Source organism: Rhinopithecus roxellana, chromosome 4 (assembly GCF_007565055.1).
Source record: "Rhinopithecus roxellana isolate Shanxi Qingling chromosome 4, ASM756505v1, whole genome shotgun sequence".
In the NCBI taxonomy this organism is placed as follows: Eukaryota; Metazoa; Chordata; class Mammalia; order Primates; family Cercopithecidae; genus Rhinopithecus; species Rhinopithecus roxellana.
Genome location: NC_044552.1, coordinates 127,419,036 through 127,445,316, shown reverse-complemented (window position 1 = coordinate 127,445,316; position 26,281 = coordinate 127,419,036). Strand labels below are relative to the sequence as shown.

Below are 26,281 nucleotides of genomic sequence, written 5' to 3'. Positions count from 1 at the left end.
TGAAGTCAGGCCAATATGGCAAAACCCCGTCTCTACTAAAAATACAAAAAATAGCTGGGTGTGGTGGCAGGTGCCTGCAATACCAGCTACTCGGGAGGTTTAGGCAGGAGAATCACTTGAACCTGAGAGGCAGAGGTTGCAGGGAGTTGAGATCATACAGCTGTACTCCAGCCTGTGTGACAGAGCAAGACTCTATGTCAATAATAATAATAATAATAATAATAATAATAATAATGATAAATTAACATGTGACTATATTTGCTTTATCACATATCTAGCCATCTGAACATATCAACCCATAAATCCATTTTATCTTTTAATATACTGCAAACCTCATTCCTATACACATGATCATGAATATCGTTAACTGGAGTTAAATACTGCTATATTTCTTTTCAAGCTCAAATTTATCTACATTGAAATGCATAAATTATCACCCAGTGTAACATTCACTCACTGAATGTAATATTTAATTAACAAATACATACACCATTATAATACAAACTGCTATCAAGAATATTATCATCATCCCAGAAATTTTCTTTATGCCCCTTCCCAGTCAGACTCTGCCCCCAAGCCCCCAAAGGCAACCATTTTTCCTGTTTTATTTTCCCAAAAGATTAGGTATGTTTAAAAAAATCATATAAATGAATAATAGAGTATCCACTCTTTGGTGTAAACTTCTATTATGTGGCACAATCCTTTTTGGAGTCATCAGCGTTGTTGTGTGTATCAGTAATTTGTTCCATTTTTATGTTGAATAATATTTCATTGTTTAAATACACCACAGTTTTTGTATCATTTCTCCCATTTCATGGAAACCTAAGGTGTTTCTAGGTTTGGCTATTATGATAAAAACTTCTAGGAACATTTTTTTTTTAGGTCTTTTTATGGACATGTAGTGTTGTTTATCTTGGATATGTACCTAACAGGGGAAAATGTGAAGGACTTTTGTATTTATTAAAAACTACCTGTTTTCTAAAAAGGTTATGCTAATTTACATTCCCAATAGCAACGCAGCAGACTTTCAGTTGTTCCACAAACTTTTTAATATTTGCTGTTGTCAATCTCTTTAATATAATGCCATTTAATCTAAAACATGAGAACTTTGCCAATATATAGGTCCAGTTACCATGATCTCTCACCCACCATTTCTTCATTATAGTTGTCATATATATTCTATTTACAAACATAGGCAATGATGTGATTTTTGCCTTAAATATTAATATGCATTTAAAAGAATTTAAGAGGGAAAAAGTCTATTGACTTCAAGTGTACTTATACTTTCTTTTATCATCTCCAATTTTCTATTAATCACATATAGTGGATTTTTTTTTAATTCTAGATACTGTGTTACATTTTTCAGTTACAGAGTTTATATTCAATATTTTTTGTTGTTACTATTTCTTTTTTGGTACAATAATTTTGTGTATGTGTGTGTGTCCTTGAGTACAGTTTAAAAGCTGCTTGAAGATGCTTGTTTGCTTATTCCAACATCTGGTTGATCTCAGTACAGTCTCCATTGATTGCTTTTTCTCATAAGTATGAGTTACTTTGTATTGCTTTCTTATATGTCTAGGTTTTTTTTTTTTTTTTATTGCAACCTGGATGTCATGAATAGCATATTGTAGAAACTCTGGGTTTTGTTACGTTCCTCTGAAGAGCACTCACTCATTCTTTTTTGTTGTTGCATCAGTTGGTTAACTTGACTGGGCCCAAACTTTTCTTTCCTGTAGAGTGCACGACCTAAAATCTCTGTTCAGTTTTTCAGTCCTAGTTGGACTACTTGGAATCTGCCTAGGGCATGTGTAGGTGTGGCATCACTGAGCAATTTGAATGGAGTTTATGCACAGATTGAGGCTCCCTTTCTGTGGCCCTCTCTTTACAGCTGCTGTGGCTATTTTTAGTTTTGTTGACTAGTTCTTCAATCCAGTAAAACTGTGGGTTTCTATTTGAGTTTTAGCCATCCAGTGCCTTTTCCTTCTAAGTATTCATAGCCCTCCTGGCTTACCTGTTGTTGGGTGCACTCCAGGTATCTGGTGTTTGCTGTGTGTATATATATACACACACACGTGTGTGTGTGTGTGTGTATATATATATACACACACACTAAATATATATAGGTGTATATATATTGGTGTATATATATGTGTGTGTGTATATATATAGGCGTATATATATATTTGGTGTATATACACCAAATATATACACAGGATTTATAGCTGTTATCTATGGGAACTTTGCTCCGATAAAAGCTACTTCACAATTATTAAAAATAGAACCTCCATAAGTAGATTTTAAAATGCTTCTGCCATTTGAAACCAAAAAGTGGGATTTTGAGAATGTAGATCATCAAAATCATGCCAACATGTATGAACATACTACATTATTTGAGAAAGCAAATACAGTATAAATACATCCAAATAAAAACAGTGGAAATTTGGTGATTTTTTTCAAATGTTTGCCATATTGTAGCAGAATTTCAATTTTTCACATGATATACACTTAGCCTTTTTCTAGATATTCTGTTACCACATATATATATATATGCTATAGAACAGAATATATTATTCTATATATTATATGAATAGTCTAATCTCTAATAAAATATATAGTATAAACAGAATATTGTTTGATTTTTTGTTCAGACATTGTTCCTTATAACCAGAACTCCAACCAATTTAGTCTAGTGCTATGCAGAAAAAAAATGTCAATCATAGTTGTATGGATAATGATCACTGGCTTTTATGTCATTAACATTACAGGACCTTACATTGAGTTAAGAAGCTGTAAGTCAATACTCTCTAAAGGTTCATCAGTTATTTATAGTTCATTTACACTCCTAATATTTACATAATCTTAACCAAGTAACACATATTGAATATGGAAATAAATATTGCCCTGGTGCTTTTGAATGGGAATAAGTAGGCACAGCATAATAGATTTAACATATAATGAAAATGGGTTGCAATCTATAATAAGACATGCTGAAGATTCAATAAAAGCTCAGATATTGATTCATTCTTCAAACTGGTCATTAGCAACTAATTGGAGACCTTCACTGACCAATATGCTTAACTGATTTTTAAAAATAAACAGCAAAATAGCTGACGAAATTTCATAAAGCAACTGTTCCCTGACTATAAAACAAGGCAATTAAATTGTGCAAAGGTTAATTTTTGAGCACATAATCAACAACTGTAATAGAAACAAATCAAAGACAAGAATTGAAAGATCCTAAATGTAAATTTTATTAGTATCTTTAGTTTTATGGTTAGAAAACTCTATGAAGCAATAATGGATTGGTGAGGGATAAGTTACATATTTTATTAAAGAGTTAAATAAGCTTTGCCAAGGACCAGATTTTGGTTCTACTTTAGGCCCTGACAAGAAGTCTTGTAAGCTTTTTAAAGAGTTCTCTTGAAATCATAGTTATCAGTCTTACTAATTCATAACTTTGTACATATTGTTTATCTTCTCTGAGCTGCACTTCCTTCATTTATAAAGTGGAATTAATAAAATTTATACAATGGGTTATGTGGGAATCAAATAATATGAAGAATATAGAATAGCTTCAGAATCAATGTTTCTTCTACTCTGTAATCCCTTTGTAGCTGTATGATTTTGCTCTCTTTAATTATTTAATTATGTGGGATAATTGGGGTATAATCCAATTCTATATTTTCTTTTTTTTTTTTTTTTTTGAGACGGAGTCTCGCTCTGTCGCCCAGGCTGGAGTGCAGTGGCCGGATCTCAGCTCAGTGCAAGCTCCGCCTCCTGGGTTTACGCCATTCTCCCGCCTCAGCCTCCCGAGTAGCTGGGACTACAGGCGCCCGCCACCTCGCCCGGCTAGTTTTTTGTATTTTTTAGTAAGACGAGGTTTCACCATGTTCGCCAGGATGGTCTCGATCTCCTGACCTCGTGATCCGCCCGTCTCGGCCTCCCAAAGTGCTGGGATTACAGGCTTGAGCCACCGCGCCCGGCCTATATTTTCTAAACATACAACATGAAGAAAATACTTTTTCCCTGGTCTGTTCTCTTCCTCCCATGATTGCTCAGGCCTGGGAAAGTACAGGTCTTGCCTGCTCCAATCAGCTCTTTCAAGGCTCACCAAAGCAGGGCACAGGGAGTCTTACCCATACCTGCAAAACAGGACTGAGGCCATGGTCAGGGTCAAAACTAGTCAGTGCTGAGGGAGGCAGCAAAAATTCAAGAGAAAAACTGACAATGCCTTGGTGAAGTTTTAGAAATGTTAGCACCTGCCTGTGATGACTTTTGTGTAAGTACACTGGCTGTCTTTGAAGGGGGCAGATGGAGCTAGACTACTTAAACTCATCATATAAGCCAGCAAGAGAAGTATAATTTTACAGATTCCCAGCATGTCTCTTCGTTCTTACTACCTATTTTTCTATACTGTAAATTAAATTTTAAAGAACTGGAGAAAAATCCACTAAAACAAATTACTAACAGTGACAAATAAACAGTGGTTTGTGTTAATATGTAAGTGCGCCATTGTATTAGTTCATTCTCATGCTGCTAATAAAGACATACCCGAGACTGGAGAATTTATAGAGAAAAATAGATTTAATAGACTCACATTTCCACATGGCTGGGGAGGCCTCACAATCATGGTGGAAGGCAAAGAAGTAGCAAAGGCAGGTCTTCTTACATGGTGGCAGGCAAGAGAGCATGTGCAGGGGCACGGCCCTTTATAAAATTGCCAGATATCATGAGACTTATTTACTAGCATGAGAACAGCATGAGAAAACCCTGCCCCCATGATTCAAATATCTCCCATCGTGTCCCTCCCACAACACATGGGGATTATGGAAGCTACAATTCAAGATGAGATTTGGGTAGGGACACAGCCAAACCGTATCAACCATTATGTATATTCAGTGTGTAACCTATCTGTATCTGTATATATATCTGCATCTATATCCAGAAAATTACATAATCTTGTATGTTGAACAATTACAGATTCAAGTACTCTGACTCACTCATCATTCACATAAGCTTTCAGCATAGAGACCATACTCATATGCCATTTCCTCTGCCTGGTATGTTTGGTTTTACTTTCTTCATTTTCCCTAACAGATAAACTTCTATTTCTCCTTGAAAATTCAGCTCAAGATTACTTCCCATGATAAGCCCATCTTAGCAATAGTTTTATTCTCAGATCCTTTACTGTCTGGCATGATATGTGCTCGAAACATATTTGATGAAAGAATAGTTGTACAGTTAAATGCAAAATGGTGATGAATGACAAAAGAGACAGATATACAGACAAACTTTATTTATTTAATCATATATCATTTATTTACCTAGAAAATAAAATGTCTAAGATAGATAATGGCGTGGAGACCATCTAATTATTTTTAAATTCGATGGTCTGATAAACTTCACAAAATTGTTAACCTGATAAACTTCACAAAATTGTTAGACAGTTTTCACTAAGCCTTATATCATGGAAAAGATAAAAAGAAAAAAGGTAAAAACTTTTATATGGTACTCTACTTTTTATAAAACATTACATTTTCTAATGAAATAAATAATACTTTATGAATGTTTAATATTTCTGTAACCAAATATTACATTAGCTTTCCTTACATCACATTGACAGACTGTTTCATCGTGTTGGGGCCAGAGAGCACAGAGATGAGGGGGGGAATAAATTTATCAGGAGCAATAAATGAGATAGAGATTAAGTGAAAAAGTAGGTACCCTTGGCAAATCAGGAAAAATTGGGAACCTCAACTTTCACCTGGAGAAAAACACAAGGCAGGAGGCCAAATGAGAGCTGGGGGGCACTATTTTGGAGGAGCAGAATCAAGGGATTTTAAAGATGTATGTATGGGGAGGAGAAAAGAAAGAACAGATTGTTTGGGTGCAGCTCTTTGGGAGATCTTAAGCATGACTGAGACAAGAACTGAGCTGTCACTTGATCTTTTGAATTCATTTTCCTATGGAATTTTTTACAGTGATTACAATAAAGATTTAAACTATTTATAATTGCCATTTTTACTGTACTATTATCTTTAAAGAAATCATAATAATCAATACATACAAGTCTAATAATCAAATATTATAAAAATTTTCCTAATTTACTTTCTTTTTTAATTTTTTGTTTCTTTCAATTCCAAGGCCAACCAGGTCCACAAGGTAGCACTAGATCTATGTTGGTTTCATACAACATTGTAGATGCCATTTAGTGGAGTGATTAAGAGGATAGACTCTGGAGCCAGATTGCTTTGGTTCAAATCATAGCTCTGCTACTTGCTAGCTGTAATCATGCGCAAGTTACTTAACACCTCTGTGCCTTCTTAATAAAATAGAGATAATAGTGGTATGAAGCTCATGTGGATGTTTCGTGTAGCAAATCAGTTCATGCAGAAAAATAATGTAGGAACAGTGTCTGACAATAGTGCCTGGCACATTGCAAACATTCAACGATGCTGGCTATTATGATTATAATTATTATTATTATATGCAGATGATACAGACAAACATTTATGAGTCCAATATTTATAATCTAATTATTCATTTATTTTACAAATACATTGAGTGCCTACTCTGTCCCTACTATGTGCCAAGCTTTGAGGATAAGGCAGAAAACACAAATTCAAGATCTAGGGATCTCAGTAAAATATCAAGTCATGAGATTTAGTCAGAAAAGTTATTTCTCTTTCTTTCTTTCTTTCTTTCTTTCTTTCTTTCTTTCTTTCTTTCTTTCTTTCTTTCTTTCTTTCTTTCTCTCTCTCTCTTTCTTTCTTTCTTTCTTTCTTTCTTTCTCTTCTTTCTTTCTTTCTTTCTTTCTTTCTTTCTTTCTTTCTTTCTTTCTTTCTTTCTTTCTTTCTTTCTTTCTTTCTTTCTCTTCCTTCCTTCCTTCCTTCCTTCCTTCCTTCCTTCCTTCCTTCCTTCCTTCCTTCCTTCCTTCCTTCCTTCCTTCCTTCCCTCCGTCTTTCCTTCCTTCCTTCCCTTCCTTCCCTTCCTTCCTCCCTTCCTTCTCTCTCTCTCTCTTTCTGTCTTTCTTGACAGAGTCTTCCTCTGTCTCCCAGTCTGGAGTGCAGTGATGTGATCTCGGCTTACTGCAGCCTCCATCTCTGGGACTCAAGCAATTCTCCTGCCTCAGCTTTCTGAGTAGCTGGGATTACAGGCGCCCACCAACATGCCCTGCTAATTTTTGTACTTTTAGTAGAGACAGGGTTTCACCATGTTGGCCAGGCTGGTCTTGAACTCCTCACCTCAAGTGATCCACCCACCTCAGCCTCCCAAAGTGCTGGGATTACAGGTGTGAGTCACCATGCCCAGCGAAGAATGACTTTCTATCAGAAGCTGAATTGATATAGACCTACTTGGCACATATATAGAGCTGAAACAACCTAGATGGTCAGCATATTTTCTCCACAGAGTCAAATTATCTGTAAACTCAAATGTACCTTCTCCAAGAACAGATTTTTCATTAAAGAGTGGCTTTTGATGAGTGACTTTGCTATACTGTTATTGAAAAAAGGTCTATAATATGCAAATGCTAGACATGTATGAAGCACAACTGACATTAAGTTACAGGAAGAAAAGAGACTGAATTTGGTTCTCAGAGGGAATAAAAAAAAATCTCCCCAGCCCTACACTTAGATGGACGTCTGAGATTGTATCTATGGAAGTCAAAAACTTCTATTATATCTAAGACATAATTACTGGTGTATGATCATGGACTACTATAATGGCTTGTTTCTGGCAATATACTGCTTTATAATATTGCTGGATAGCATGGAAAGCAGTAAAAAATGGTTTTCCAAAATAAACATTCTCTATCTTCTCTAGTCTGGGGATAAAGAAGTTTTAATAATTATTTACACCAAAGGATAACTGGAGCATGAAATGACCATAAAAATATATTTGCATAGTTGTGAGGAAACATTAACGTGCAATTATGTCTTAATACTAGATGTAAAATATATGAAATGGAAGATGGAAGATTTAGTGAGATCTTTTACCAATAACTTCAACAGAATATTTGTTTTTTAGAATGTGTCCTAGAGACAGGACCTTCTTTCTAGCTAAATAATAGAGATGAAAAATTAAAAAGAGCCTTAAAATCCATAATTAAGACCCAGAAAGAAAGGTAATATTCTTTTGATAACACATAGTATTTATGTAGTATACTGAATTGTCAGGTATTTATCATTAATTATCTCATGTTGAGTTACTTTAATGCTCTGAAAAATATTTTATCTCAATTGTTTTTAAAATGCATCAAAATCATAACTTTGTTTCTGGTCTACACACCTTCATTTGTCCATCTTTTTCAGGTTTATTCCCTGCTGTCCTGAATCTTGCTTCTAATGCTCTTATCACAACCAATGCAACATGTGGAGAAAAGGGACCTGAAATGTACTGCAAATTGGTGGAACATGTCCCTGGGCAGCCTGTGAGGAACCCCCAGTGTCGAATCTGCAATCAAAACAGCAGCAATCCAAACCGTATGTATTTTAGTGTATATTTGTGTGGCAGTGGGTAGGATCTATAATTGTGAGATGTTGAGGTCAAGTTGCATTAAATTCAAGGGTTTGTAATCCTAAGAATTCCTAGAATTCTTTTTTCCACTAAGAGCTTCTTCCTGGCCCCTCTCTGTCATTCAGCAAACATTATTAGACTTCCTTCTATGTACTAAGTATGGTGATTGGAGATGATTCGCCAGCTGAAGGCCCGGGGCAGTCATTGGGTTTACTAACTCCAGATACCAGAGTGGTTTCTGAGGACGTGGTTATTAACTCAGGCTATCGTCATTCATTGGTAATTTATGTGCCAGGTGTTATACCTGAGATCCAGGAGGAGTAAGGTAGGGTCTGGTCTTTGAGCTACTGATATATAGTGTGGTAAGTACAAAGGGAAGAATGAGCACAGGGTTCTGCAGAATAGAGAGGATGGCCACAAAGTCAGTCTTGGTGTAAGTAAAGGCTTGCTAGAAGGAGTGATATCCAAGCTGATAACCAAGGACATGAGATAAACAACGGTATGAGATAAACAGGTAAAGAGGTGAGGGAGGGGAAGAGGAGAAGTCATGCCAGGAAGATAAATCAAAATTAGACAGAAAATCCTAGTTACTCAGGGAGCTACAAGTAGTTAGGAATGACTAGAACTGAAAGTGCCAAAGGGCAGAGAGTAGAGATGAGACGAGCAGAAGGCTCGAGCTGGATTATGAAGGTATTTAACACCACAGGAGAGGTGATTTAGGGAGAGGCACCATGCGAAGCCCTCTTTCTGGCCTCTATGAGCCACAATGATACCTCAGACTTATTGATGTATTTATTCAACAGGCCTTTGAATGCCTCCTATTAGCAATGCATTGTATTGGAGCATAATGTTACATTACACATAACCCCTGATTCAGAGGACCTAGAGGGGAAATAGAGGCAAAAGAAAAGTAAATTTGGTGATAAACGAACATGAATGCTCCATGTAGATGCTCAGGTCATCTAAAGATTCCTGATTAAGAAATCTTTATATCTATATATCTCTATCTCCATCTGTATCTATCTTTCTGACATGCCTTCTTCTCTTCTCCTCCCTCACCTCACTCTCTGTATATATATATATAAATAAAATATGCATAATATAATATAGAAGGTGGATATATACTTATATGTAATCTACTTAAAGGTAAATATGTATCTTATTTATATTATTTTTATTTATATTATTTTTAATAAACAGATATATTATTTTGTTATTATTTTGTTTTTGAGGCAGAGTCTCACTCTGTCACCCAGGCTGGAGTGCAGTGATGCGATCTCAGCTCACTGCAACCGCCACCTCCTGGGTTCAAGCGATTCTCCTGCCTCAGCCTCCTGAGTAGCTGGGATTACAGGCACGTGACACCATGCCTGGCTATTTTTTTTGTATTTTAAGTAGAGGTGGGGTTTTGCCATGTTGGCCAGGCTGGTCTCAAACTCCTGACCTCAAGTGATCCACCCACCTCAGCATCCCAATAGATATATTTTTTGTTAATATTATTTTATATATAATATATAAAAAGGTGTGTGTGTGTGTGTGTGTATATATATACACATATATATATATATGTAGAAAGAGAAAGAAAGGAGGTTAATAAAGTGAATACTTAGTGCCAAGTGAGGTGAACTATGATGTGAGTAAAGCTTCACTGTTATATTATTTTAAAATTTGCTCAGTATTTCTTTTTCTTCTTCTTCTTTTTTTTTTTTTAGACGGAGTCTTGCTCTGTCACACAGGTTGGAGTGCAGTAGCGCGATCTCGGCTCACTGCAAGCTCCGCCTCCCGAGTTCACGCCATTCTCCTGCCTCAGCCTCCCCAGCAGCTATGACTACAGGCGCCCGCCACCACACCCAGCTAATTTTTTTTTGTGTGTGTATTTTTAGTAGAGACAGGGTTTCACCGTGTTAGCCAGGATGGTCTCGATCTCCTGACCTCGTGATCCGCCCGCCTTGGCCTCCCAAAGTGCTGGGATTACAGGCGTGAGCCACCGCACCCGGCCTCTTTTCTATCTTTTTTAATAGACCTTATTTTTAGAGCAGTTTGAGATTCACAACAAAATTAAAAGTACAGAAACTCCCCATATATCCCCTGCCCCAACACATGTGTGGACTTCTCCATTACCAATATCCCCCTCCAGAGTGCTACATTTGTTACAGTCCATGAACCCACATTGACAACAGCATCACCAAGTTCATAGACTGCATTAGGGTTTACTCTTGGTGTTCTACATTTTATGGGTTTGGACAAACTTATAATGATATATATCTACCATTAGAGTATCACACAAAGTAGTTTCATTGCTCTTTTTTTTAATTACAAAATGTATGAGAGCTTTTTCTCACAATTTACATTTTTTATCCCAAAAAGAAAAGTGAAAGGCATTGTGCCTTTTTTCTTGGAGCTGGTTAAAGAGAGGCATGCATAGTTCCCTCATTATATAATTTAGGAATGCAGAAAACATTACTATATTTGAGCAATTGAGACGTGTGATTAAAATTAGTGGTCATATATATTGCAGAATATTAGAAAACATGTTAAGACACCAAAGAAGGCAACCATCAGAAACCTTTCCTATTAATGACTCTGGTTCATTTCCTTCTTTTTTTTTTTTTTTTTTTTTTTTTTGGTTTTGTTTTGTTTTGAGACGGAGTTTTGCTCTTGTTGCCCAGGCTGGAGTGCAATGGCACGACCTCGGCTCACCGCAACCTCCGGCTCCTGGGTTCAAGAGATTCTCCTGCCTCAGCCTCCTCAGAAGCTGGGATTACAGGCATGCACCACCATGCCCAGCTAATTTTGTATTTTTAGTAGAGATGAGGTTTCTCCAGGTTGGTTAGGCTGGTCCTGAACTCCGGACCTCAGTTGATCCACCTGCCTCAGCCTCCCAAAGTGCTGGGATTACAGGCATGAGCCACTGTGCCCGGCCGACTCTGGTGAATTTCTGGGATGTAAGTTGTTATGGCATGTGTGTAGGAGTGGGGAGTATCATTGTATACCCATGTGTTTGCTAGCTCTTGTATAGAATGTCAGAGGAAAGGACCTATGTCAGAGCCCTTTGCTTTTATGTAAAAGCCAAGGGAGTTCAGGTAAATGGAGTCAAGGAAGGCAATAAAGGGAAACAGATTTCAAGGAAAAAAGTCAGGAAAATGAGGCATTAGGTATGTGATGAAGGAAATAATTTTCAGGAAGAAAAAGTAACAGTTTTAAATGCTTCCAAGATAATTAAGAAAAGCATGAAATAGGTTTCCCTTGCTTTTGACAACATGGCCATCCATTGATCACCTTTCTAAAGTACTCAGCAGATTTATGGTGGCAAGAGGCACACTTAAGAGGTAATAAATGAATGATGAAGAAGAGGGGAATATAGAAATATCTCTCAAGTATCCTTGATGTGAAAGAGAATGAAGGACAGAGGAGGTTGTGGAGTTGCAAAGGTTTTCAAAGATAACAGACATTTGAGCTGGTTTAGATGCTTAGGAGGAAGGGCAGGGAAGTTGAAGGCCAAGTAGTGGTAGGGATGATATCTCTCTAGAAGTAAAAACATATGGGTCCTTAAGAATAGTCTAAAACCTTATGTTATAAGATACATACTTTTACCTCACCAAATCAGAAAGAAGGAAGAATGAATAGCAGCACACAGCAGAAAGTATTGGGAGAAATTTCTTATTTGATGATCTTGATTTCTTCATTAAGATGTAAATCTGGGGTTACCTGCTGAGGAAAGAAGCAAACATTTAGATTATGAGCCTCTCAGGGGAATAGGAGGGGATCACTGAGCCGTAATCGGAATAAAGTGGGAATTCCATATGGAGTAAAATAAAGAATCAAACGTGTGGACTGACACTCTTGGAGCAATACAGGGAAAACAGAATGGAAGGAGAAGATGGCAAGAAAATTGAAGAAAAGGCCAGAAGGTAAATGAATTGATGGATTATTAGTTTCAGATTCATTAGGCAAGACGTAAAGTCTGATGGAGGGAAACCACCATTGGTTCAGGGACTGGTGGCCTTGAAAATTTCGTGGAGAATGTGAGAAAGCCCAGGGGCATGAACGGAGTTGTGGGGAGGAGGTGTGAGTGTGTAGATGTGTGTCTAGGATGGGCTGTGCAGACAGGGAGGATTAGAGAGATAAAATATGTAAAACCATAAGTGTGTGTATATGTATGCAGGTATATAAATATACTTATGTATTTATTAAATGTTTAATTTGACATGAAATATATGATATGTTATATAATATACTTATATAATTATATTAAATAAATTTATATAAATAATATATGTACATATATAAGTATAAATATTATGTATATATAATAATATATACATATGTGTATATAATATTTACACCAGAAAGGCAAGAAATAAGAAAATGTATCCAATCATAAAAATGGGATGGAGGAATGATACAAAGATTGGGGTAGAAAATAATTGGGTTCTCCACTCAATTATTTTTATTCTTGGTTGGAAAAATGGATGAGATGCATTTGTCAAATTGAGTCCAAGAGCTATTCTGTCTCTCACCCTCTTGAAAGTTCTGCATTCAGAGTATCTTTTATCTCGTGGAAGATATATCTATTCAGCCAATACTATCCATGTTTTCACACTGAAACCAAAAATGAATAAATGATTTCAGTAAAGCAAGATGTATATAAGTTATGATTTGTATTTCCCCATTTTTATTTATCTGTAGTGTTTTTTAAACCCATCACAGTCTGGATTTACTTTACATTATTAGTGTTAATTATTATTATTATTATTATTATTTTTTTTTTTTTGAGATGGAGTCTCACTCTGTTGCCCAGGCTGGAGTGCAGTGGTGTGATCTCAGTTCACTGCAACCTCCGCCTCCTAGGTTCAAGTGATTCTCAAGTCTCAGCCTCCTGAGTAGCTGGGACTACAGGCATGTGCTACCGCATCTGGCTAATTTTTTGTATTTTTAGTAGAGATGGAGTTTCACCATGTTGGCCAGGCTGGTCTTGAACTCCCGACCTCACGTGATCTGCCTGCCTTGGCCTCCCAAAGTGCTGGGATCACAGGCGTGAGCCACCATGCCCAGCCTGCATGATTTTTTTAAATGACCAGATTCATTCCACATTTCCAGATGATGCTTTAGTACTAGAAATTTAGAAAGAATAAAACCCCACAGGAATAAAAATCTAGCAATCAACTGCATGAATATATGTTAGTAAAAGTTGGATCAACAGGTGATAAAATTCCACAAATTCAGTGAACTCTGAGAATAAATATGGAAGGTCCGCAGTTAATTACCCTGCAAAGAAAACGAACGTTGAACTTTCTGACTGTTAATAGACTTTGCTTCCCAATTAAAAACTAGCAGTTTGAAAGGTTTACCTCATCAATGATTCCCTATCCAGTTTTCAGATGCAGTTAGCCCTTGGATTGATTTGCGTATTTATCCTTGTTGAGGATGTTATACATTTCTATCTCCTTTTAAATAAGGGAACTATGCCAACAATTCATCAGTATTTGCAAATTAATTATGATTAAACTTTCATAATAGGGATTATGGTTAATTGTTGATTCATCTCCCAGTCCTCCTTTTCGTGACTAATTCTCTTATCAATTTGACCTGAGGTGGCAGATATCAAAATTTCCAATTAGACAACTTCTCTCACAATTACCTAAGAGCCATGAATTTGATTTAGAAATGGCGTTGTACATGTGTGTTTTTCTATCACGTATTAAACCCACAATCTGTAAAAAAGATTTAGGCGGATGTTTGGGAAATGTTTTCTGTGATATTTATTTTTCTTCAAAGGCAGTGCCAACAATATTTCATTTATGGTTTGGATTCCCAACATGCTAATTTCAGCACCCCTTTATGTCACCAGGGTCATTTGTTTGGTATTTAGTTATGCTTCTGGTATTTGCTGTCATCATAGAGACCTGACATCTTCCCTAGCTTCAAAAGAACAATTTAGCTAACACTAACATTTAAATATATTCAGAAATTTTGCTTTTCATTAATAAGACAGGAAGCCTCATCTCTATGGACTGCTAACATGATGATTTGGTGGAAAGTAAAGTCCAGCCAGCTGTTAAGTTGAATTTAAAAATTTACCAATAACAATGGAATATTTTTGTCCTGTCCTGTACAGTCATATTAAGATTTGCAATATGAATATCCATATCTGGAAAAGGACTATCATACCATAAATAGCTCAAAACATAGCCTGTATGTTTTCAGTAAATATTATGGCAGTTTATTATATATCAATTATAAACTAATATATAATACAAATCTTCACAAATCTGAAAATGTCAAATTTAGTGAATATTCAGCTTTTTTATTTTTAAGTGGAGTCTCACTCTGTCACCCAGGCTGGAGTGCAATGGCATGATCTCGGCTCACTACAATCTCTACCTCCCGGGTTCAAGTGATTTTCCTGTTTCAGCCTCCCAAGTAGCTGGGAATACAGGCGCCTGCCACCACGGCCATGCTAATTTTTTTTTTCTTACAGATGGGATTTCATTGTGTTGACCAGGCTGGTCTTGAACTCCTGACCTCAGGTGATCTGCCCACCTCAGCCTCCCAAAATGCTGGGATTACCGGCGTGAGGCACTGCACCTGGCCAATATTCCGCTTTTAATAAAATTTTTCTTTTCAAGATGATTTTACTTTCTAACAGATTCCTATTGCATTGAGGACTCAGTTTTGCTTTATTTTTGTTGTTTTTTCAAATGTTTTACCAAGTGCAACTTGTCTCTAATTAAGATTTAGAACAGTGTACATTTTGAACAGATATATCATTTATTTTATGTATATACATAATAATGGTTAGAATGTTCATAGTTACACTGTTCATCAGTAACTCTGTGAATAAAGGGTTCACATCCAAGATGTTTTCACTGGTCCATGGCAAAGTAAGAAAATGAGAACAACTTTCCACATTTTTCATAAAAATAGAAAGGATGCAATTTAAATAATTGTCCTCCATTTTGATCTTATGGTTTTTAAAAACTATTGATGGTTTTTAAATGCCCTTTGTTTCATAAAATAATAATGATGTTTCATTAAATGATAGAAGTATATTGGAGGTTATTATTACTTGGAAAAACTAAAAGCTAGAACTCCTATATCAGTTTCACAAATCTGTCACACATTTATTTTTAACTTCACATTTTTTTTTTTTCTGAAAATTATGAGTCTGGAAACCACTGCTGTGAGCAGAATTTTGTTATTCCTAGATCAGAGATGACACATAGTGTTGAAGTGATTTTTCTGTGGTCAATTATGTACTAAGTGGTGGAGCCAGGAGGAATATCTAGCTACCCGTGTGCTGGCACCTCATGGTCCCCCTCTCTTTCATCACCATTATTATTAGAATACATGGCCAGATTGCAATATTAGGTAGGAAAATTGAGAGTCCATGTTTGTTCCTCATAGCGATGTGATTTGTTCATTATGTCAGGTATTCCTTCCAATTTAAACAGGATTGTGTTCTAATCTAAAAGGTCATTCATAAGCCACTCATTTGAAACATCTTCCCAGATAATTAGTTTTATGAAATTCTCAAGACTGACACCCCAAAGCATCCTTAATCTATAATAAACACAGGAGTGCAGGGAAGCTCACCTCCACTTTGTTTACATTTCTATGGGCAAATGTGCTGACTTTCCAGTGAGATGTGTGGAACTTAAGTGTCCTTACTGTAGCCTTGGGAATAGAAACAGGATCACCAACAACCTCCACCCCTTCTATCTTCACCCACACGTGAGCAAGGCCTGTTTAGAGAGGGAGAAAGAAAAAGACCTTATATTACTTGGAAAATGAGAAGCAAAGATTTTAGACAAGAACCAATGACTGGGAACCAAAATGCAATGAGTGCTTGGCAACCCAGGAGTAGTGGCTGCTGTTGTGAGACATGGGAGCTAAAACGGGAGGAGATGAGAAACTGAGCTTTAAGGGTTTTAAGAAGGAAGGGAGCTGCAGCAAAGATCACAGGTCTGTGGGGTTGCCACGCCTCCTATTTTCTTTTTCTAATATCCCTTTTGATTTTCACAATTGGTCCTGTTCTCATATGTCTGGAGTGAAAGTAAGGGAAGATCTGTGGTTTTTTGGTAGGATGGAGTTTCATGTGCCATTGTCTCCTTCCTTGCCATTATTGTGAAGATTCCTCCACTAGAGTTACTGATGATGGCAACAGACAAATGCCAGATGGGAGGTTTGGGTTATCGTTCACATTATTAAATAGCGGTAGAAAATTGGGAAGTTAAAGACTCGCTGCAAAAAGCTTCTGTAAGGGCCAAGGGGGAACTTCCCTTTTGCCCTCTGAAGGTTTGCTGAAAAATCAACTGAAAAAAGTTAGCTTGGTAGGTGAAAGGCATACGAAGTGTGTTTTAAAATGCATAGCATGGAATAATCACAGGAGGATGATTACCCAATAACCCCATGGGGGCATAGATGTAGACATACCCTTCTTCACAGGGGAGGGGAGATGGGGAAAATATGGCAATTTGGCAAATAGTAAATGATTTTTAGGGGAATTCAAGAACATACAACTGCCTGGGACAAAGTCTGTTGGGCCCACAGAGCAGACAGTGGTTTGTAACAAAAGTTTGTTCAGGTGTGTTGACAAACTTCAGTCCCTCTTCATGTGAAATGAGTTAAATTAATGAAAATTTAGCAAAAGGGCCAGAGGAAACTTTTCTTTTTGGTGAGATCAGACTGTAAGTAGATAAGGGAGTACCAGAGTAAAACTTATTTCGGCATTTGCTGGTCTCCAAGGGCCTTTAATTTAAAATCATCAGCATACCAGGATGCTATATTTTCGGGTATGGGTTTCTGAGCCTCAATATCTCATAAAATGAATTTAACAGTGTTTTATATTAAAACCAGATACATATTGGACTCCTCAAGTCTTGATAATAATGAATATGTCAGAAGGGCAAGTGTTCAAGTATCTTTCAACCACAAGTCAGGATTTTATGTTTCTGTTAACAAAGTTGATGGCATACTAGAGCTGTCTCAAGAGTTAGTTGTTGCTTTTTTGAATGATTGACAGGTCAATTAGATTTTAATATTATATCTTTACACTTAATTTCTGTAGTTACCTTTAAAGTTGTGCATTTTGGTTGATGGCCAGAGTGCTGACCAGCTCATTCCCCTGCAGCCTAAGCATTTAAACATTTTCTGCTACCTTGTATGGTTGCTATGAGACAGCTGTCATTGAAGAAATTCTGTTGAAAATCTGAATTACTCTCTTTTTGTATTATTTTAATGTTTGATATTCACATGGTGATTGTTTTAACAGTTTTTTTTTTTTTACTTTAAAGAAAAAGCTATAAATTAGTTATATGATCTTTTCTTCCTCCTTTCACATGATGCTGCTAACTCAATAGAGAGACACCCGATTACAAATGCTATTGATGGAAAGAACACTTGGTGGCAGAGTCCCAGTATTAAGAATGGAATCGAATACCATTACGTGACAATTACACTGGATTTACAGCAGGTATAGTTCCTCTTTTCTTGTCATTTCCACTTTTGAAACTGCATTTTACATTTGCTGTTTGTTCAGTTAGTAGTTTGTGAGTGAAAGGATACTCTTTCTTATCACTCTCCATTGTTTTCTTGATAAGACGAACAAAGGGTCCTATTCATATGGCATATTGTTATTTAGAGGTATTTGGCATTTAATTCTAAAGCACAACTCAAATGGAAGCATGTGAAGAGCTTAGAAATGAATTAGGAGCTGACTCTGTTTTAGCTAGCTGGACTTAATGATGAAAATATGGATCAATAAAATTTTACATAACAAAAATATAATAGCATCATTTTTAACTTTTAAAATAATACAACGCTCCCACTGTGCTGATGGTGTGTGCACTTGAAGGTTCTTGGATAGCAAGGCTCTTGAGCAAATTGCCTCTCATTACTGAGAGTTGAGAAAGCTGTGACAGTTGATTTCAAATTAAACTTGGGTGACTAAATGAGGCAACAAGCCTTGTAGTTATACAAAATTGATGCCGGAAGTTGTTCAAGTTTGTCTTGCATAGGCCTGGGTGCCTTCTATGCTTAATTTCTTTCTTCCTTCTCTTCACAATATTCAGGTCAGGCTGAAGTTATTAATCAGGAATCACCAGCACCTCAAATTATTTAGGCTTGCAATTAGGATGGAGAGTGGACAAATGCCACATTCCATCCTATTTGTATGCCTAAATAATGTGCAGGGGTGATGGTCAGGATAGTTAATGACAGACACCATACACTGTAAAGGTCATGGTTTTTATAAGTTGTCAGTGTGTGGGGAAGCCACAGCCAGTGGGCTAGATCAGCACAAGACATTTTCCTAATGAAGGCCATTTGCCACCAGCATGAGTACAGTCTCCCTCCTCCAGTGTCTAGGTTCATTTTGGTGAGGGCTGCATATATTCAAGAGCCACAAAAAGCTGGCTGGAGCAAACAAGCTGGCGGGTTACATGGTAGACCTGCCTTCCAACCATATGGGACTCTTCGGGATATGAGGAACTGGTGGCAGCAGGGGCTCAGTGTTGCAGCTTAAATCACCAACTGGCATGGACTTATTTCTACCCTCACTAGTATATAGCAGCTGAATGTCAGTCCTGAGTTAATAATATTTCTCAGGAAGTCTCAGAACACTATCAGAGAATGGCAAGGCAAGCGACCACACTGATCAATCATGCTTTAGGAAAATTAATCCTGTGCATGAATCCCCTGGGGATCTTAGCCTTAAAACGGACTGCATACCGCTCCTGATAAAGACAACTTGGTCCTTTATTGGTCACAGGAGTTCTCCCCCTTCATGTGATCATTGAAAGTCTAGTCTCCCAATCAAGAGTGAGTCTGCTGTGCATTGACTCAGGTCATCTCCTGGGACAGGCAATCAATAAATAGTGATGCTTTATTGTTCTGGTTTACTTTCCATTTATTCTTTTAGATTGCACATAGAACAATGGAGTCAATTTTTAATATAATTTGCACAAATCACTTATACTACTCTTTGAGCTCAACAGCAATATTATTTACCTGTTATCAAACATGGCAGCATTTTTTGCCTCCTAATTTACAATTGGATGGTGCAACCACAAGTTTTTGCTAAATCATTTCTATCTAACTTGCCTGTTTTTATCAATTCAGCAAGTCAAACAGTTTACCTGAAAGCCTGTTTTTCAGTGATGTCATTGATATTTTCCTAAATTTGCTTTGCATACTCACTCATCCATTCCCACACAGTGGCTCAAAAATTATGTGGATTTATCTTTCTGTTTTCTCTTCTTCCCATTTAGTTTAATGGAGGTAAGATGAGTGAATATGGCAAGACATATTTTATGCTTCATTCATCATAACAAAGTGCCAGAAATCTGTATATAACCCAGGTCTACTGGACTCCAAAGTCTGAAATTCACCAAGTGGAATTGGTACAGAGGATACGTGTTCAAATTCTCCCATATTCCAGGATGGTGTCCATCCATATCCTTATTTATTCCAGCTTTCTATTTCCTGAAAATCAACCTACTGTGTGTGTAAAAGAAGGGGAATTCAAGTAATCTATAAAATGTAATAAACCCTTATTTCTACTTGACTCAAGATTTAAATTTAGTCAGTTATTTAATGATGTGAAAAGTTAAACAGTTTTTGTAATCAAGTTTCGTGATGGAGCTTCTCAGACAAGAAAGAGCTTCAGACTTCTCATTTGGCCTCAGGCTTTGGAATAACAAGCTGTGAGACATATTTATAATACTTATTCAGCTACGGATGGTATATTGTACTGCACTGGCAACAGAGAAAATGTGGACATTCTTATTATGTAACTCCACACAATAATCCTGAATAAGCCAGCTAATATTAATATTCCTATTGCATAGTTGAAGAACACTGTGCTTTAGAAAAGTTCAGTGACTTGGCCTTCTTTCTAAAGCTTATTATGGGCAGGGCTGGGACAACACGAATAGTCTGGATCCAGACCCAAAGTACACTAGTCTTTTCTAAGGGGAATCTGAAGACATAATCCTAGGGAGCTCAGGATAATTTTTTATATATATTTTCAAGTGCTCCAAATATAGTTCAGGTTCAAGAAATATTGCACTATCTTCTCCTGGCTTCTATGGGATAATATAGCCAACAACCTGTTTTGTTATAAAGCAGGGGACTAGAACTCTCATTTTCTAGTATTCTCTAGTGTGCCTCTAAAATGGCAAAGCTTCTGTCTTTTCTACCTACAGCATGAAGGATTAATAGGTTATTCAAAATAAGATGAACTATTATCCACTGGGAGTAAAGGGCAGTAAAGTTATAATGAATAGGTAAATATCACTAAATGTTTGTTTGTCATTGATTCAGCAAGAGGCTTGACCATTTATTAGCTTTTCTTCTTATTTTGAGGTGTATAAGTTTCAACAAGTGCCAGTATTGTTGTTGATGAATGCTTGGCTCCTCTATGACACATTTTTATAAATTAGTATCTGAAACATAACAGGAACTATTGCATTTATTTGATTAAATCACCATAGATTACAGTCAGTGGGCTTTTTTTTTTTTTTTTTTTACATTTTAACATTCAAGATAAGCACTAGAAAAAATAGCAATGTGGGCCGGGCGCGGTGGCTCAAGCCTGTAATCCCAGCACTTTGGGAGGCCGAGACGGGCGGATCACGAGGTCAGGAGTTTGAGACCATCTTGGCTAACACGGCGAAACCCCGTGTCTACTAAAAAATACAAAAAACGAGCCGGGCGAGGTGGCTGGCGCCTGTAGTCCCAGCTACTCGGGAGGCTGAGGCAGGAGAATGGCGTGAACCCAGGAGGCGGAGCTTGCAGTGAGCTGAGATCCGGCCACTGCACTCCAGCCCAGGCGACAGAGCGAGATTCCATCTCAAAAAAAAAAAAAAAAAAAGAAAATAAAAAGAAAAAGAAAAATAGCAATGTGTTTGGAAGAAAGTAGTTACTTATTTTATAAGTAGATTGTTCTTAGATACGTATTACTAAGGGATTATTAACTTTTCTCAATTCTATTTACTCATAGCATATTTTGAGCAAGTGACTTAATCATGCTGTGCCTCAACTTCTAGATTAGCAGAATAAATATTACAATATCTTGGCAAGAAAATTAAAATCATGATAATAGCAATATAGCAACTAAATTCCATCTCACAATTACAGCTATTAAAATGACCTAGAGTCAGCATGAACTTAAAGAAAAGCTTAACTGTTCCAGTGATGTGTATATAAAAATGCAATATAATCATGAACAAAAAATACAACAATTTAAAAGAGACAGTAATAGGGACTCAAATATTAATAAGATGTCCAAAACATTCTGTTTTAGTATTTTTCCTACCAGATTTCACCAGAATGTGTCATTATGTCTGATTTTATTTATTTCTTTTAAAATCTGGCCATTATCTCCATCGTGCCCTTTGATTTGTTTCAGAAGAAAGCTGATTGGCAGGTGGGGTAAAACGGACGGGCAGCTTTTCAGTAGGCTTTTCCAACATATATTGTGGTCATACTCACTCCTGGCTAATCCAGGAATGCCATTAATTAGTTAAGCTCATGTCTTAACTAGGAGTCTTCTTCTCTTCAATAAACAATTCACTTCTCTTCCTGGTGTATCCCTCAAAACTAAGAATGCATTTATCAAACAAGATTATCTTACAAATACAGAGATCACACACCACATATTCTTAACCTAAATATTTTATTCACTGACCTTGCAGAGAAAAATTTGGTGAGATGGGTTAACACTTTTAACTAGAAGTTATGTTTTAGGAGGAGGATAAACTAGTATTTCTATGAAAATATTACTATACTTTTAGAATCCATGTGAATAGTATAAAATGATTTTTTTCTAAAGCCTAGAGTCATTGATGTAAAGGTTAAACATTTCTGCAATAATAAAACATAAAATTCATGGTGATACTTTATATATTCAAGTTTTAACAATCATTTAAACATATTAAAGGTGATCCAATTTTCAGTCTTGAAGGAAGGTCATTATTCTTTCATATCAAATTCTTTCTTCATGCTCTTTTTACTGATTCCTGATTACTGATTAAAGGATGTGTTGTACAAGGAGGGAATTTTGGAAAATTCACAATTACATGGAAATTAAGCAACATACTCCCAAACAATCAATGGATTAAGAAAAAATTAAAAGAGAAATTTAAAAATAACGAGACAAATGAGAATGGACACACTAACACTGATGAGAAGAAGCAAAAGCAGTTCTAAGAAGAAAGTCTATAGTAATAAATACCTACATCAAAAAGAAGAAAGATCTAAAATTAACAACCTAAGGTTACACTTCAAGAAACCAAAAAAAAAAAAAAAAAAAAAAGAAGAAAAGAAAAAGGAACAAACTAGGCCTAGAAGTAGCAGAAAGAAGGAAATAATAAAGGTCTGGTTAGAAATAAATGAAATAGAGACTAGGGAAATACAATGGAAGAGATTAGCAAAACTGTCACTTGGGTTTTGGAAGAGATAAGCAAAATTGACAAAACTTTAGCTAAACTTACTAAGAAAAAAAGAGAGAAACTCAAATAAGATCAGAATTGAAAGAGGAGACATTACTACTGATACTTCAGAAATACGAAGGATCATAAGTGACTACTCTCAACAATTATATGCCAACAAACTGGATAACCTAGAAAAAAATGGACAAATTCCTAGACACATAACCTACCAACACTGAATCATGAAGAAATAGATAATATGAGCAGACCAAGAGTAACGAGATTGAATCGGTAATAAGAAATACCCCATCAAAGAAAAGTCCAGAACCTGATGGTTTTACTGCTGAATTCTACCAAACATTTAAGGAACTAATACCAATCCTTCTCAAAATCCTCCAAATAACTGAAGATGAGGGAATACTTCCAAACTTATTTTATGAGGCCAGCCATTAGATACCAAAGCCAAAGACACTACAAGAAAAGGACATTACAGATCAATATTTTTGATGTACATAGATGCAAAACTCCTCAACAAAATACTAACAAACCAAATTGAACAGCACATTAAAAGGATCATTCACTGTGATCAAGTGGGATTAATCCCAGGGATGCCATGGTTTAACCTTTGCAAATCTATAAATGTGATATCTTACATTAGTAGAATGAAGGAGGAAAATCATATGATCATCTCAATAGATGCAGAAAAAGCATTTGACAAAATTCAACATTCTTTAATGATAAAAGCTGTCAACAAATTAGAAGGAATGTACATCAACATAATAAAGACTGTATATGACAAATCCACAGCTAACATCATACTCAATTGTGGAAAGCTGAACGATTTTTCTCTAAGATCAGGAATAAGACAGGGATATCCACTTGCACCACTTCTATTTGGCATAATACTGGAAGACCTAGTCAGAGAAATCAGGCAAGAAAAGAAATAAAATTGGCATCAAAATTGAAAAAGAAAAAAGGTAAAGTGTCTCTTTTTGCAGATGACATAATCTTATATATAGAAAACCCTGACTCCACTAAAATAACTGTTAGAACTAATAAATTCTGTAAATTAGCAGGATACAAAATCAACATACAAAAATTAGCAACATTTCTATATACTCACAAGGAACTATCTTTAAAAAAAATCAATAAAATAATCCCATTCATGGTAGCTAAAAGAAAAATAAAAAACTTGGTAATAAATTTAACCAAAAGGGTTTCCATGATTTGGCTCTGTGTCCCCACCCATATCTCATCTTGAATTGTACTCCAATAATTCCCACATGTTGTGGGAGGAACCTGGTGGGAGATGGTTGAATCATGGGGGTGTTTTCCCCCATGCTGTTCTTGTGGTAGTGAATAAGTCTCAAGAGATCTGGTAGTTTTATCAGGGGTTTCCACTTTTGTGTCTTCCTCATTCGCTCTTTGCCTGCTGCTATCCATGTAAGACAGGACTCTCCGTGCCTTCCACCATGATTGTGAGGCTTCCCCAGCCACATGGAACTATAAGTCAAATTAAATCTCTTTCTTTTGTAAATTGCCCAGTCTCAGATACGTCTTTATCAGCAGTGTAAAAACAGACTAATACAGGGATGAAAGACCAGTACACTGAAAACTGTAAAACAATGATGAAAGAAATTGAAGACACAAAGAAATGGGAAAACATCTTGTGTTCATAGATTGGAATAACTAATATTATTAAAATATCCATACTACTCAAAGTGATCCATAGATTCAGTGCAATTCTTGTCAAAATTCCAATGACATTTTTCACAAAAATAAAAATAAATCCTAAATATTTTATGGAACCCCAAAAGGTGCTGAATAGCCAAAGCAATCTTGAGCAAAAAGAACAAAGCTGAAAGCTTCACATTATCTGACTTTAAAATATATACAAAGCTGTAGTAATCAAAACAGTATGCTGCTAACATAAAAACAGATACAGAGACCAGCAGAACAGAATAAGAGCTCTGAAATAAGTCTAAGCATTTAGGGTCAATTGATTTTTGACAAAGGTGCCAAGAACACACAATGGGATTGAACTATCCAATGAAAGGTGCTGGGAGCAGTAGATGTCCACATGCAGAAGAATGAATGTAGACCCTTATCTCACACCATATAAAAAATCCATTCAAATTCTAAGTGAATTGAAGACTGAACCTGTAAAACTACTGAAAGAAAACACAGGGGAAAAGTTCCATGACATTGGTCTGGGCAATGATTTTTTTAAAGATACAAACCAAGAAGCACAGGAAACACAATAAAAAATAGACAAATGAGATTACATTAAACTGAAACACTTCTGGATAACCAGGGAAACAATCAACATTGCTGCTCTTCAAATCACTGTATTTATTTTGTTGGTACTATTTGGGTCACTGCTAAATTGGTGAATACAAAAGTAACACAGAAGAGATTATAATATACATGTTCAAAATGTAGATTATACCTTACCTGGATATACTTTGTTTAAGTACAATAGAATATAATTAAAATCACAGTTCTTGGCCCGGCGTGGTGGCTCACGCCTGTAATCCCAGCACTTTGGAGGCCGAGGCGGGCGAATCATGAGGTCAGGAGATCGAGACCATCCTGGCTAACACTGTGAGACCCTGTCTCTGCTAAAAATACAAAAAAATTAGCTGGGCGTGGTGGCGGGCGTCTGTAGTTCCAGCTACTCAGGAGGCTGAGGCAGGAGAATGGCGGGAACCCAGGAAGCGGAGCTTGCAGTGAGCCCAGATCGTCACGCCACTGTGCTCCAGCCTGGGCGACAGTGTGAGATCCTGTCTCAAAAAAAAAAAAAAAAAAAAAAAAAAAAAAAAAAAAAAAAAAAAAAAAATCACTGTTTTTACCTGCTTTCCTTGTATACATGTATTTAAGATCATTGTTCAGTATCATAAGTAGAATCTGTGGTTAATTAGAAAATATATTTTCCCTCTAAATGAATTTGTGCTGACTTTTAAAATCATTAATAAATGTGACAGCCAGCTTTGGTGTCTATATTGAAGAAACTGTTCATCCTAATTGGTTTCCACTTGTCTACCCTTTGGTCTGCTTTCAACATAGCAGTCACAGCAATCTCATTAGTACAGATCACGCAACACTTTCCACTAAAAGTGGAAATCTTATTAGTACAGATCACACAACGCTTTCCATTAAAAGTCTCTACTGGTTTTCCATCACATTCAGTGAAAAAAGCACAATGCCCCACAAGGCCCTAAGGACCTTTTCCTCACCTCTCTTCATCTCTAGCCTCATATGATCTCTCCTCCTCAGTTGCCCAGCTGGTTGTCCCGCTGTGTCTTGAACACTCACACCTGTCTCAGGGTCTT

At 36.5% G+C, this 26,281-nt stretch overlaps 1 protein-coding gene across 7 annotated transcripts in view; it reads left to right on the top strand.

Annotated features, from left to right (window-relative positions):
- The window catches only part of LAMA2 (laminin subunit alpha 2), a 676,086-nt gene that overhangs the window by 188,769 nt on the left and 461,036 nt on the right, over nucleotides 1–26,281 (top strand). For all 7 annotated transcript variants that reach the window (XM_030928801.1, XM_030928799.1, XM_030928802.1 and 4 more), the window contains exons 2-3: nucleotides 8,313–8,483; nucleotides 17,880–17,992. In XM_030928801.1, coding sequence (XP_030784661.1) covers nucleotides 8,393–8,483; nucleotides 17,880–17,992 — 204 coding nt within the window. In that variant the 5' untranslated portion in view covers nucleotides 8,313–8,392. The remainder of the gene's footprint in view (nucleotides 1–8,312; nucleotides 8,484–17,879; nucleotides 17,993–26,281) is intronic.